A 14,890-nucleotide genomic window follows, 5' to 3' on the forward strand; every position below is an offset into this window, starting at 1 on the left:
AGTCCATCCATTCACCAGATGGTCTGTGAGGGCCAGGAACTGTCCTACGTAGTGTGCATTCACTGTGGGTATAAGGTAAAGTCTTGCCTTTTAAATAGAACTGATATTTAAGGGAATATAAGATAATATGTGAAAACAAAGATTTTGGGTGGTCGTAAGTGCTCTGAAGGAAATCACTCTCAGGTGATTTAATATGATTTCCGTCCCTATCACTCTCCTGAACAGGCTTTCCTAATGATCACTGTTTGTGGCCTTAAAAAAAAAAAAATATGGGATTTAAAAACAGACATGAAACTAGAGAGGGTAGTAAAAAGAACTATTGCTTTGTATTAGCCATCATCACCGTTTTGCCGACGTTGTTTTATGTGCCCCTTTGCCCTTTCCTTTACCTTCTCACTGTAGTAGTTTAAAACCAGTCCCAGACACCATATGATTTCGTGCTGGTGGCCTCTTGGCTAGTCTGACCCAGTAGGCATGCTCAGCCCTCACTCTCCTGGAGTCTTTTTTTTAAAAATATGTTTTTAAAAATTAATTAATCTATGGCTGCCTTGGGTCTTCGTTGCTGCGCGCGGGCTTTCTCTAGTTGCAGCGAGCGGGGGCTACTCTTCATTGTGGTGCGGGGGCTTCTCATTGCGGTGGCTTCTCTTGTTGTGGAACATGGGCTCTAGGTGCGTGGGCTTCAGAAGTTGTGGCACGCAGGCTCAGTAATTGTTCTGCGGCATGTGGGATCTTCCCGGACCAGGGCTCAAACCTGTGTCCGCTGTATTGGCAGGCGGGTTCTTAACCACTGCGCCACCAGGGAAGCCCCCTCCTGGAGTCTTTACAGCACTGGTCATCCTGCTGTGTCACTCTTGTGTCACCAGGCTTCAGTCAGGTGTGGTTCTCTTGCTGCTCTGATTGTTCCCATGCTCCTTTGCTGGTTTCTCCTTTTCCAGCTGTGACCCCTTCTCAAGGCTTTGTCTGGTAAATATGTGACCGAGAATTTACTATCCCTTCTGCATTTCATTAAGGAAAAAAAAAAAAGTTGCAAACATTTAGAGAAGATTTTGTTCACGGAGGCTATGTGTTTTATTTATTTTAAAATTTTATTTATTTCATTTTTGGCTGCATTGGGTCTGTGTTGCTGCATGCGGGCTTTTCTCTAGTTGTGGAGAGCGGGGTCTACTCTTTGTTGTGGTGCGCGGGCTTCTCATTGTGGTGGCTTCTCTTGTTGCGGAGCACAGGCTCTAGGCGTGCGGGCTTCAGTAGCTGTGGCACATGGGCTAAGTTGTTCGGCGGCATGTGGGATCTTCCCGGACCAGGGCTCGAACCCATGTCCCCTGAATTAGCAGGCGGATTCGTAACCACTGTGCCACGAGGAAGCCCTGCTGTGTGTTTTAGAAATGCCATTTGGATGTTTTGCTGCTTTTCATCTTTGGCATTAATTTCAGTTACTGTCATTCCTTCCGTAAAAAAGAAAATTCAGACATAAGCCAGAAAAGTAATTAATTTGGTCTGCAAAGGAAAAACAGAAACAGTACAGAATGTAGTATTTCCAGGTAATAAATCACAATACACATATTTTTTATTCACCTATAAAAATGTTAATTCAAAAGTCTTCACACATGTATCTCGTTAAAGCTGTAACATAAATTATGCCTCTAATGAGATGTCTATCTTTTTTTTCTTTTTCCATCCTAGAATGTATGACAACATGTCCACAATGGTGTACATAAAGGAAGACAAGTTGGAGAAGCTGACACAGGATGAAATTATTTCTAAGACAAAGCAAGTAATTCAGGGCCTGGAGGCTCTGAAGAATGAGCACAATTCCATTTTACAAAGTTTACTGGAGACACTGAAGTGTTTGAAGAAAGATGACGAAAGTAATCTGGTGGAAGAGAAATCAAACATGATCCGAAAGTCACTGGAAATGTTGGAGCTTGGCCTGAGTGAGGCACAGGTATAAGTCTCAGATATGAACATGAAGCTGACAGTCTGGAAAAGTGGAGACTTTGTTTGACATATGAGGTTTAACTAAACTAGAGGGCAGATACTTATAGAATAATAGAAATCAGCTTATATGTGGGTTATGTATTTATACAAATGATGATTTGGGCATGTCTAAATTTTAAAAAGTAGAGCGAAAATAGAGGTAACCCTGTGTCAGTTAGGATTTGATTTGGCTGCATATATCAAAAAACAAAAACAGTGGCTTAAATATCAGTCATGTAAAAGCACATACTGAGGTGCGCTGTCCCAGATGGGTAGTATAGCTACTATAGTAGCTGTAACCATACTGTATAGTTATAGCTACTATAATAGCTGTAACCATACTATAACAACTATAGTATGGTTGTCAGGGATACCCAGGCCCCTGCCACCTGCTGCACTACACCCCAGTCAGCCTATCTCGTGGGCTAAGGCAGAGTCCCAGCTGCAGCCACGTGACCCCACCCCAGGTCTGCGAGGGGGCAGGAAGGGTGTGCCTCCTCCCGTTACCTCCTTGAAGTGTGCCTGGCACTCTGCTCACACCTCATTGGCCAGAACTGGGTTCTGTGGGCACACCTAGTCGTGAGGCACACTGGGGAATGTTGTCTTGCCCCTTAGAGTTGCAGGTTCTCAAGCCTGAGGAAGAAGGATGCATGTTGGCCAATAGCTCATAGTCTCTGCAGTACCCCAAGACAAGATTGTCTTATGCACTTGACTAAACCTTTGTTTCGATCCTGCTAGACATAGAGATGAAAAAATTGGAAACATTTAGGTGTGCCCCCCGCCCCCCCGCCGTAACTTTCAGCTTTGCCAACATATTTTGGGTAGAATCAAATACACTAAAAATTGGCTTTTTTTTGTGTGTCCTCTCCCGTTGCGGAGCACAGGCTCCGGACGCGCAGGCTCAGTGGCCATGGCTCACAGGCCCAGCCGCTCCGCGGCATGTGGGATCTTCCCGGACCGGGGCACGAACCCGTGTCCCCTGCATCGGCAGGTGGACTCCCAACCACTGCGCCACCAGGGAAGCCCTGGCTTCTTCTTTCTTAGCTTTCGTCTTGTACAGCGAATGAATGAGGCAGAAGTGGGGCTGCTGCGTTACCGGTTCCTGCTTTCACAGAGGAAATCATTCTGTACCAAAGTGACGGCCATACCCTGATTTTAGAATTCTTCATCCTAAGCATGTTACAGATTCTAATTGTAGGACTTTGGTTATTGTGAATCTCTTATTTTGCAAGTTGTGTTGAAAAGCGATATAGGGGTGAACCTCCTTTTTTAGTTTGGCAGATATTGGGGTTAAAAGAAGAAGGAGGAAAGAGCCCCCACCTTCTAGAGTTTCAGGTTTTAGACCTAGGAGGATAATAAAGAGGGAGGGGCGGGTGCACGGTCTGCAGAGAGAACAGACCAAAGCCGGCTTTCCTCCCCAACGCTTTCAGCCCTTATCCTCCCAGGCAGGCCCGTCCCTGAGACCCAGCAGTGCACCCCAGGCAGAGCCCAGTAGGGACCTCCGCTTATGAGTGCGTCAGGGCGTCCTGACTCTTGGTGCTGGCCACACCACAGAGCCTTCGTCCCTTCCCCTGCAGTGGCGAAGAAGTCTTGTCTGTGTGCCCCGCCCCAGCTCCACCACCAGCCCCTCACAGAGTGACCTGCGCTCTGAACACGTGTGCAGGTGTGTGCATGTGCTCTCACCCGTGGCAAAGGGTCTCTGAGAAATTCTGTTGGTGCCATCTAGATAAAAAGTAAAAAAACGCAGCCTTATCAGTTCAGTAGCTGCCTGTCCGTTGCTAGTCCATTCGAGATGCTTTCTAAACAGAAAAAAAAAGTGCATTTCTCATAGGTGTTCTGAGCATGTGATATTCTTGATCATGCCCTGAATGTAGCCTGTGACTAAAGAAAGGGTGGAAATAGAAGTAAATGGCAAATTGTACTTGTATGTAGTTTGGAGCACGTGTCTGCAGGTGTCAGCTGGAGCTACAACCCCAGGACGCTTGCGGAGACAGGAGGTGGCGTTTGTTGGGCTGAGTACTGCAGTGCTGTCAGCGTTTCTGTCTGTCTAGGTTATGATGGCTCTGTCAAATCACCTGAATGCCGTCGAGTCGGAGAAGCAGAAGCTGCGTGCACAGGTTCGTCGTCTGTGCCAGGAGAATCAGTGGCTGCGGGATGAATTGGCCAACACACAGCAGAAATTGCAGAAGAGTGAGCAGTCTGTGGCTCAACTGGAGGAAGAAAAGAAGCATCTGGAATTCATGAATCAGCTAAAAAAATACGATGATGACATTTCTCCATCAGTAAGTGGTTCTGCAGGAATGCCGTATTGACAATTACCACGTTATTGTCGGTAGATTGTTTCAGTCAAGCCGGCAGTGTTTTCCTGTCCCCTCCAGTGACTGTGTTTAGACAAGACCAAGGATTAAGGGTCTTGGGACTGAGTCCCTGGGCAAGTCCTATAAGTTCTCTCTGGAGTAGTTTTTTCGTATGTGTTTTTTTGAACGATGGTCAGAAAATGTAAAAATACTTGGTAAATATAAAATACATGCAGAGAGGTGCCATTGCCTTCAACGAGGTCTGTCGCAGCTTGAGATCTCCTGAGCATCCTCACCCTTTGCGGTCTGGCTTCCATGCCCATCCTGCTGCTGGAATGCTTTTCCTTTAACAGTGCCCTGATCCAGTCGCCTGCATCCAGACTCGGGACTACCTCTGTAGTCTGTGGTGGATCTTCACTTTCTCTTTGCCACCCTCTGCCCTGCTCCCAGGACACCATTGGTTCTCCTGCGCCCTCGCTCGCACCTCCTTCTTGGCCTCCTGCGGTTCCTGGATGTTAGGGTTCCCCAAGGATCTTCTGTTGGCTCTCTCTGGATGTTCATCCCAATCTCGATTACTGTTTTTCGTTTTCTGTTTATTTCTGATTCAGTTAACTTTTTTTTTTAAAGTAACCTTCTTTATTTTGGAATAATTTTAGATTCACAGAAAAGTCGGAGGTGGGGCCTCTGGGAGGTAGTGTGGATTAGATGCGGTCATGAGGATGGGACCACCATGACGACATTAGTTATGCAAAGAGCAAGAGACCCTAGGTCTCTTGACGTGATACTGTAAAGAGAATTCCCACATGCCCTTCACCCAGGTTCCCCTAGTGTTAACATCTTGTATTGCCGTATAACGTGTCTGAGTTAACTTGGGGCACTGTCTGTCTCCAGAATACCGTAGGCTGCATGGCTTAAACAATAGACACTTAATTTCTCCTGGTTCTGGAAGCTGCAAGTCTGAGATCAGGGTGACAGCTAGGTCGGTTTCTTGGTGAGGGCCTTCTTCCTGGTGTGTCTTCATGTGGCCTCCTTGGTGCATTTATGCAAAGAGAGAGAGGACTAGGGTCTCTTCCTCTTTGTGCAACTAATGTCGTCATGGTGGCCCCATCCTCATGACCGCATCTAATCCACGCTACCTCCCAGAGGCCCCACCTCCAGATATCATCACACTGACCATTAGGGCTTCAACATAGGGATTTGGGGGTGGGGAGGACAAACATTCAGTCCCTAGCAGTACGTTTGTTAAAAGTAAGAAATTAACATTGCTACATTACTATTAATGAAACTACAGCCTTTCTTTGCATTTCACCAGTCCTTCCATTAGTGTCCCTTTTCTGCTCTAGAATCCAATCCAGGATTTCATATGGTATTTTGAGCTAACGTTTTTTTAATGCCTACATAGTTCTAGGCATGTTCACTACATAATCTGTATACCATTGAGTTCCACATTTGTGTCTCCAGTCTGAGCCCTCATCCTAAGACTGTAGGAACGGTTTTGTGTATTGTACCAGCAGACCTACACTTGCCCTGTGTCTTAGCTTGGGCTACCATAACCAAGTACCATAGACTAGGTGGCTTAAACAGCAGATCATTTACTTTCTGGAGGCTGGAAGTCAGATATCAGGGTGCCAGCATGGCTGGTTTCTGGTGAGGACCCTTTTCCCAGCTTGCAGACAGCTGTCCTCTTACTATGTTTGCACATGGCAGGGTGTGGGTGTGGGGGAGGGAGAGCTAGCTCTCTGATGTCTCTTCTTATTATTAGGGCACTAATCCCATCGTGAGGGCCTCACCCTCGTGATTTTATCTAACCTAATTTCCTCCAAATACCATCACACTGAGGGTTAGGGCTTCATCATGATTTTGGGCACAATTAGTCCATAGCACCCTGTTTTATGAGGCATACTGTATTTCTCCCTTGCATCTCTAGGTCAGGAGCAACTGAATGTTTTGATTTAAAAGACATAACTCCTGTAGGTTGCTGTGGGAATAAGAATAGAGAAGTTGATTCACCTGGAAAACTGGATAACATTGAGCAGGGGAAAGCTGGTCTCATAGAATTAAAGACATTTAAAACTTTTTATTTGGAAAACATGTCTAGCTTGGAGAAGAGATACAATGAGCTAACCCTGCCTCCCCTTTTAGGGGGTTTGCATGATAATTTTTCTGCCCCGTTCCTCCTACCGCTGCTGGTGCATTTCCTTAGCATGAGGAATTCTCCTGTGGGGCCCTGGGCCGGGGTCAGATTCAGGAGACTGAACACAGGCGCAGTGCTTCCTCTCTCCTCTGCAGCCCAGGTTCCATTTTTGCTGATTATCTCAGCAGAGTCCTCGATGACGTTTTTCACTCATTCCAGGATCCAGTTCAGGACCACACGTTGGACATAGTGGTCACGTCCCTTTAGTTATCTTTCATCTGGAACAGGTCCTTTCACAGAAAGAAGAAAGCCTGTCTTTGTCTTTCATGACATTGGTATTCTTGAAGAATACAGGCCAGTTGCTTCATAGATTGTTCCTCAGGTTGGGTTTGTCTGGTGTTTCCTCATGAGTGTGTTTGGATTGTGTGTCCCAGATGGGAATGTTATAAAAGTGACATGTGCCTCTCAGGTCCCTTCCAGAGGCAGATGGTGTCCGTCTGCGCCAGGGCGGTGCTGAGTTCTCACCTGGTCAAGCTGCTGTCTGTTCTCTCCATCGTGTGGTCACTCTTTTTACCCGAGGGCTCATCTGTGGGGGACACGAGTCATAGGCTGTCACACTGCTCTTAGGGGTCCTGTGGTGGAGATACTGGGTGGGGAGGGGAGTGTCCAGCCTGCCAGTTCTGCAGTGTTCAGAGATTTGCCATTTTAATCATTCGGTTTCCAAATAAAATTTATTTCAAGTAAGGGCTTCCCTGCTCTTTGAACTTCTATAGGACATGGGTGACGACTAAGGCACAGAGATGCCATCGTGATCTGTTCTGCCACTCCTGCCCGGACAAGTACTTTGAGTTCAGTCTAGCAGGCTTTTTATTACTCTTTACTAAACTGATGGATAGACCAAACTGTGGCTAGTCCTATATTTGATCTGAAAAACAAACCATCTTTTCTATTTTTAGTTTAAATGAAATTAGTACCAAAGATTTCCAGTGCAGGATTTCTAGTATTTGTAGGACTGATATTGTCCTGGTTGGTCTTATAGGAGGACAAAGACACCGATTCCACCAAAGAACCTCTGGATGACCTCTTCCCAAATGACGATGACGACCCTGGTCAAGGAAGTAAGTTGGGAGTGGTGGTTAAATGGCAGCATGCAGACGGAGGTGGCGGGTCCTCGTGGGGTGTATTGCTGTCATTAGCAGGCGGTGGCGTGCCTGCAGCCTGCCTCACAGGAGCCCTTGCACACTTGGGCTGCCTCGTGGTTCCCCAGAGAATTGCGAGTCGTTTGCTCGCTGGGATCGAGTAACGTGTTGAGCCAGCCCTCGTGAACGGGCACGCACCAGCAGTTCCCACGCGACCTGTGGATTCTCACAGAGTGGAAGGGCAAAGGAGTCTTCCTGGGGCCAAGAGCAGTCTCACCACACTGTTGGGGCGCGTGCGGCACCCCCGACAAGTTGCTGGCGTTGCCTCGCCTGCGCGGGGAACGCTGGACAGGTTTGGTACAGTGGGGACCACGTGCTGAGCTGGACCAGAGCCAGAGCGGGGAGTGCTAATCAACTGGTGTCATCGGGTGACTTTCTCTGTCGCCTGAAGTGAGCCCTTCTCTGTGCAGTGCAGCAGCAGCAGAGCAGCGCCGCGGCGGCCGCCCAGCAGGGTGGCTACGAGATCCCCGCACGGCTGCGCACCCTGCACAACCTGGTCATCCAGTACGCCTCGCAGGGGCGCTACGAGGTCGCCGTGCCCCTCTGCAAGCAGGCCCTGGAGGACCTGGAGAAGACCTCTGGCCATGACCACCCGGATGTGGCCACCATGCTGAACATCTTGGCCTTGGTGTACAGGCTAGTAGTCCTCATTTTATTCTCTTAATTTTACCTAGAGACAACATTTTTAATGAGCTTGCCCTAAAAATACATTTCTGTAAACTGTTACGAGCTGCTTTTCCAGCCTTATCATCCATTTGTCTTTAGACAGCCAGGGGTTAAGTTCAAACATTTAGCAAGCTGTCTGGCAAGAGTGTGACCCTAAAGAACGGACGCTGCCTGGGGCTCCCAGGCAGCCTTCCGGGACTAGCCCACAGCACCCTTTGCTCTGGTCAAGCTAAGCTCTTTTGATTTTTTTCCCCACAATACTTGGTATACCAGGCTCCTTCTGCCCACCCTGCCTGCCCGTATCCCCTGCCTTTCTGAGGCCTTGTCAGCTCTCTCCTTTCTGAATGCAGGGCTCCACGTGCCCCTTCCCAAGTTGTGCCCCATAACCCTGTCCCTGCCTTTCTTGCAGCACTTGCCCTGTACTTGGCCTCCGGGTGATTTGAATTTTGTCATGTCTTCTCCCGGGATCCTGGCTCCTTGAAGTTGAGGATCAGGTTGTCTTCTTGTCTCCACCTTGAGTCACTTGAACATGTTTGCTAACTCAGAAGCCTTTGGTGAACTTCCTGAATGGAATTAAATAGTTTGCTTAGGCACTGACTGGGCAGTGGTACGTGGGAGCCCTTTGTCTGCTTCTGTCTTTTAGCCGAATTGACCTGAAGTCGAGCAGGTCGGGGTGTTACTCACATGCAGGACTGGTTTGCTGTGGCCACTCCAGTGTGGTGGGTTTCAGTGAACTGCTCCATTTTTCTTCATTGGTTTGGTTGTTTCAGTTTAGCCAACAGTTTTGATCCAGACGTATGTAAGACTTTGGGCTGGTTCCTGTGAGACCCTAAAGATGAATACATAATACCTGTTCTCAGGGAGAAACCAGAATGTGGAATTTGAAGTCAGGAGAGTTCAGTTTGTATCTCTGCTAAGTGGCCCCTAGACAGAGGATGTTGTCCAGAGCCCTTAGCTTTTCTGAGCCTCTGAAGGGTTGCAGGGGATGTGAGACATGGTGTTACCTGGCACTGTGAAATAGTCAAACAGCATCATCTAAACCTGTTTCTAAAGGAACTGAGAAGCTTGTTTAGAGAATAGGCTGGCTATGTTCATATGTAATTATAGAAGCAGGGAGACTGTTGTTAATAAAATAACACAGAAGCGGGAATTCCCTGGCGGTCCAGGAGTTAGGATTCTGCGCTTTCACTGCTGGGGCCAGGGTTCAGTCCGTGGTTGGGGAACTGTGATCCCATAAGCCGCTTGGTATGGCCAATAAAGAAAGAAAGTAACCCAGAAGTGTTCATGGAACAGAAAGATGCCTTCCAGCTGAGAGGATTAGGGAAGGCCTAATGGAGGGGTGCGAGCGCTGCGGCCTTGAAGGGTGTGTGGGGGGCAGGCTCCTGCGTCCTGTTTGGCAGTAGTAAGGGATGGGGCTGGAAGGGCTGGGCGCTCTGCAGGTGCCGGGCTTAGAAGAGTGGCTGTGGGGAGCGCACAGGACCTGAGGGGGCTGGAGCCTGGAGGCAGGGCAGACAGCCGGCAGCCACTTGGGGCTGGCGGGGATGGAGCTGGGAACCTGAGCAGGGAGGGGGAAAGGAGAGGGAGGGCTCCATGAAGAGAAGAGGAGTGAACTGTCCGGAGAGGGGGGTGATCACCTTCAAGAGCACAGGAAGGAAACTGAGCACTGCCACGCCACTGCTGCGGCTCGGCTTCAAAAGCAGCATAGCCTTTTCCATGTTGCATAGCACTCTGTTTTACAGGTAGTCCTGACATTTTTTGACAGGTTTCCTGCTGGTGGACATTTAGGTTTGCAGATTTTTACTGTTACGCATTATTGTAAGAATTCCCTAGTCACAGGTATTTGCATTTAAAATCTTGGTAGATTATGCTAAATTTCATTCCAGAAAGGTCTTTAAAAAATTTACATGCCTACGAAGAGCATGAGAGTTTCTGGCTGATGTTAGATATTTTTATTGTAAATGAGTTAAATACAAAATGTGTGTAGAATGCCACTGGAATTTGTTGTACTTAGGGTGCGTGGTCACACAGATGTCATTGTGCTGGGTGCCGGGAATTCGGTGGCCTCTCCTCAGTCTTGTGTTTTTCCTTCACACTATAGTGTGAGAGTTTACTCATGTCAGCAGAACATTTGAAAAAAGTTAGCAGCTACATATATATTCATATTCAATATTGTGTCCTAGAGCTGTACCATAACTCTATTTCAACATTTTTCTATTAAGGGACATTTAATTTTAAGCTTTTTGCGGGGGGGGGGCATTAATCTACTGATGAACATCTTTTGCTCAAGTTTTGCTCAGGATTTTGTATTGTTTTAGTGTCAATTTCTAAAGTGGGTTAGAGTATAAACATGATACGTGGGCTTCCCTGGTGGCGCAGTGGTTGACAATCCGCCTGCCAATGCAGGGGACACGGGTCCGATCCCTGGTCTGAGAAGATCCCACATGCAGCAGAGCAACTAAGCCCGTGCGCCACAACTACTGAGCCTGTGCTCTAGAGTCTGTGAGCCGCAACTATTGAGCCCACATGCCACAACTACTGAGCCCACGTGCCACAACTACTGAAGCCTGCGCACCTAGAGCCCGTGCTCTGCAGCAAGAGAAGCCACCGCAAGGAGAAGCCCGTGCACCGCAACGAAGAGTAGCCCCCGCCTGCCGCAACTAGAGAAAGCCTGCGTGCAGCAATGAAGACCCAACACAGCCAAAAATAAATAAATAAAATAAATAAATTAAAAAAAAAACAAAACATGATACGCTTCTTGGTACGTTGTCCAGCTGCTTTCAGGAAGGTGGTGCCAGTTCACACTCCTCCTCCTCCATCACCAGCCTGGGGATGGGCTGCTTGTCTCTTACTCTTTATTAATGGAGAAGTGCAGCATTGTGTATTAATTTGTATTCTGTGATTATGTGTTTTGAGTCATTTGTGTCCTTCTGTGAATGTTCTGTTACCTTTTTTAAAAAATATATATTTATTTAGTCATTTATTTTTTGGCTGTGTTGGGTCTTCCTTGCTGCACGCGGGCTTTCTCTAGTTGAGGTGAGCAGGGGCTACTCTTCGTTGCGGTGCGCGGGCTTCTCATTGCAGTGGCTTCTCTTGTTGCGGAGCACGGGCTCTAGGCACGCGGGCTCAGTAGTTGTGGCCCAGGGGCTTAGTTGCTCCTTGGCATGTGGGATCTTCCCGGACCAGGGCTTGAACCTGTGTGCCCTGCATTGGCAGGCAGATTCTTAACCACTGCACCACCAGGGAAGTCCAAAACTTATATACTTGGCCAGAATTAGTGTGCTTCGGAGGATCTGGAAGCCTTATTAACCCTTCCAGTGTTCTGCAGGACAGTCTGGCTTCTGCAAGGCAAAGCCTTGCTGGGCAGCCGTTCTTTCTCAGTTGGGAAGTATGTGTACTCAGTCTCACAAAGTAAATAATTGGTTGCAGCCCCATCATCAGGTAGCACTTAAACCAAGGGGGCTGGGGCTGGAGGTGCTTCTGTCTCCCCACTGTCAGCAGGACCCTTCGCCCCGCCCTGCTCCAGCAGACACTGCGGGGTGCATCCTGGGCTTCTGTTTCACAGGCTTTTCCGTGGCACGTGGCAAATCGTTAGCTTCTTAGAGCAGCTCTGTGAGTCACGTCCTTCCTTTTTAGGTGGGCCAACTCTGACTGTGGAGCCCACGTGACATGCCAGAGCCACGCAGCGGGTAGCTGCCAGAGCTGGGTGCAGACACCGGAATCCGTTCCGTCTGCCTCACCATTCTGGACGGCCTCGCTCACTGTGTGCGGGGTTATGGGGGTAGTATTGTCCCAGTGATCTAGACGGGAGGGCCAGGTTCAAAGCTAATCAGGCCCGACTCCCAGCTCACCTTGCCAGTACCTTTATGGATGGAGTCTTTTTCTCCTACATTAGGAGTGTTTTTAATAGTTTTAATAGCTAACGTCTATTTTTTAATAACTGAAGCTTAACTTTTATTTCTTTAGTTCCAAAATTACATTTTAAAGAGATGTAGTAAGCTGTGTCTATAACACTTAACTGTATGTTTTTCAATTTAGAGACCAGAATAAATACAAAGATGCAGCTAATCTACTGAATGATGCCTTGGCCATCCGTGAAAAAACTTTGGGCAAAGATCATCCTGCGGTTTGTATACTGGTTCTTTCATTCTTTTTATATATTATTTTCCCTAATGTATTTTTATACCCATCTCATTTTAATATTAAACTCAACAGGGAAGATTTAAGAGCTGCCTTTTCACTGGACGGCACAGGTAGGACTTCCCTCACTTAGTACAAGTGGTGAGCTTCAGTGCTGGAGACTCCCATTTAGCAGGTGTCAATGTGCACTTAAGTTGTTTATCGCCTCACCTCAAATGGATCACGTACGGTGTTTTTTGATCCTAAATCAAATTGCATGTACTTCTGTAAATTTTTTCATAAAGATTTTGTATTGTCTTTTTATTAAAATCTGGTCAGATTTGCATATAGATCTATTTTGGTTGGCTTTGTGGCTTTCAGTGAAATTAAAAAAAAATCAAGATCCTGTTGATGTTGATTTGTTAATATTCTGCAGTGTTACTTTATGCATCTGTCTGTAGATGGTGAGATTGCTCTTTCGCCTCTAAGTGGGGTCATGTTCCTTCATCCGGCTGAGAGCTCTTCCCTGCACATACTGGGCGTGATGAGTGTGTGATGTCTCCCGTCCCCTCCACTGCTGTCGTTTACTGTTCTTCGTGGTTCCCTGTGTTGGTAGGTGGCAGCAACTCTGAATAACCTCGCAGTGCTTTACGGCAAAAGAGGAAAGTACAAAGAAGCTGAGCCGCTGTGTAAACGAGCTCTGGAGATCAGAGAAAAGGTGCGACTAAGACGGTTCTCCTTGAGATGCTGTGTTTTATGCTTTTAAATAACTCACTTTTTTTTTTTTAATAACTCACTTTTAAGCTTTGAGATAGGACCACTGTGATATATCATTACTGACCATTTACTGAAAATAAGCTCTTCAGTCAGGTGGGTAGCCCCAAACGCAGCCAGATGGGCCCATACACATGGGAGTTTAGGAGGAGTGGGTATGCAGAGGGTGGAGCCTTGAGTCTGCATGCCCTCCCAGCCTGAGGCCTGGAAATGATTCAACTGAAGAAGGAATTTCTCAGGCCTGTAGGTGGAGGGCACGGGGGCATTTCATTGACGGTGGGGCCCGTGCCTGTCAAGAAGAAAAACATTAAAATTTTAAAAATGAGGTCAACAGGGGCTTCCCTGGTGGCGCAGTGGTTGAGAGTCCGCCTGCTGATGCAGGGGACACGGGTTCGTGCCCCGGTCCGGGAAGATCCCACATGCCGCGGAGCGGCTGGGCCCATGAGCCATGGCCGCTGGGCCTGTGGGTCCGGAGCCTGTGCTCCACAACGGGAGAGGCCACAACAGTGAGAGGCCCGCGTACCGCAAAAAAAAAAAAAAAAAAAAAAAATGAGGTCAACAAATACGCTTATGAAACTGAAGAAAATGAATAATTGTTTTTGAGAACTAAAGAATAACTCAGAGCTATAGATTAAGTCAATGTCGTGGATATGTCATATCAGCTAATACAGTTGATAGTAATTAGGTATTTTTAAATGTAACCTGTTAATGTCAGCAGTGCTCTGTATGACCGTGTATTCAAATGTTAGAGACTTGGCAGGTCCATGCCATGATTTTTTTTTTAAGGTTATTTTATGACATATAGGTTTGTTTGTTTATTTGTTTGTTTTTGGCTGTGTTAGGTCTTGTTGCTGCGTGTGGGCTTTCTCTAGTTGCGGCGAGCAGGGTGTGCAGGCTTCTCGTTGCGGTGGGTTCTCTTGTCGCGGAGCACAGGCTGTTGGCGTGCAGGCTTCAGTAGTTGCAGCATGTGGGCTCAGTAGCTGTGGCTCACGGGCTGTAGAGCGCAGGCTCAGTAGTTGTGGCGCACGGGCTTAGTTGCTCTGTGACGTGTGAGATCCCGGAGCAGGGATCGAACCCATGTCCCCTGCATTGGCAGGCGGATTCCCAACCACTGTGCCACCAGGGGAGTCCAATGCCATGATATTTTAATTTGACTTTTTGTGTCATTATTTACCATTGATACTGAGCAATCTCATTTAATTTTGAGTCATATGGCAAGGACTTGGGAAAGGGAAGATGAAAAGGGGCTAATTATCACATTATGCAGGTAAAGTTTTGTCCATGTTGCCATCTGCATAATATTTACAAAATAAAATAGTTTTTATTTTATTTTTTATTTATTCACTGAGATTTTGAGTGGGCTGGGGTTCAAATCAGGGAGAACCACAAACGTATCAAGTTGAGGATTATGAACTATAGGTGATGATCAGATTCATTCATATATATTTGCTCTTTCATTCAGTCATGTAGCCGACATTTATTGAGGACTTGGGGGCTCCCTGCTTGGTTAGAGTTGGTGATTTCAAATTAGACACAGTCCTTTCCCTGGGAACACAGTGCAGTAGGCAGACCTTCGGAATGCATGTGCTTTGGCTTCTAGCCTAGAGCTCAGGGAGCACATAGAGCAGGGGCTTCTCCAGGTACAGGGCTGGGACTGCACTGGGCATGGCCTCCCACAAACGGCCAGTGTTGGAGCTGAGTCTCAAGAACTGAGGTCAGAGCTTCCCAGG

The 14,890-nt window shown here is 47.4% G+C and overlaps 1 protein-coding gene across 3 annotated transcripts in view; it reads left to right on the forward strand.

Moving 5' to 3' along the window:
* Window positions 1-1,681: 1,681 nt before the first annotated feature.
* Window positions 1,682-14,890, forward strand: part of KLC1 (kinesin light chain 1) — a gene marked incomplete at both ends in the record, with an annotated part of 42,915 nt that continues 29,706 nt past the window's right edge. For all 3 annotated transcript variants that reach the window (XM_079699858.1, XM_079699859.1, XM_079699860.1), the window contains 6 exons: window positions 1,682-1,942; window positions 4,026-4,256; window positions 7,445-7,523; window positions 8,015-8,240; window positions 12,306-12,393; window positions 13,003-13,104. In XM_079699858.1, coding sequence (XP_079555984.1) covers window positions 1,682-1,942; window positions 4,026-4,256; window positions 7,445-7,523; window positions 8,015-8,240; window positions 12,306-12,393; window positions 13,003-13,104 — 987 coding nt within the window. The remainder of the gene's footprint in view (window positions 1,943-4,025; window positions 4,257-7,444; window positions 7,524-8,014; window positions 8,241-12,305; window positions 12,394-13,002; window positions 13,105-14,890) is intronic.

The sequence above is a fragment of the Hyperoodon ampullatus genome (genome assembly GCF_949752795.1).
Source record: "Hyperoodon ampullatus genome assembly, chromosome: 3".
In the NCBI taxonomy this organism is placed as follows: domain Eukaryota; kingdom Metazoa; phylum Chordata; class Mammalia; order Artiodactyla; family Ziphiidae; genus Hyperoodon; species Hyperoodon ampullatus.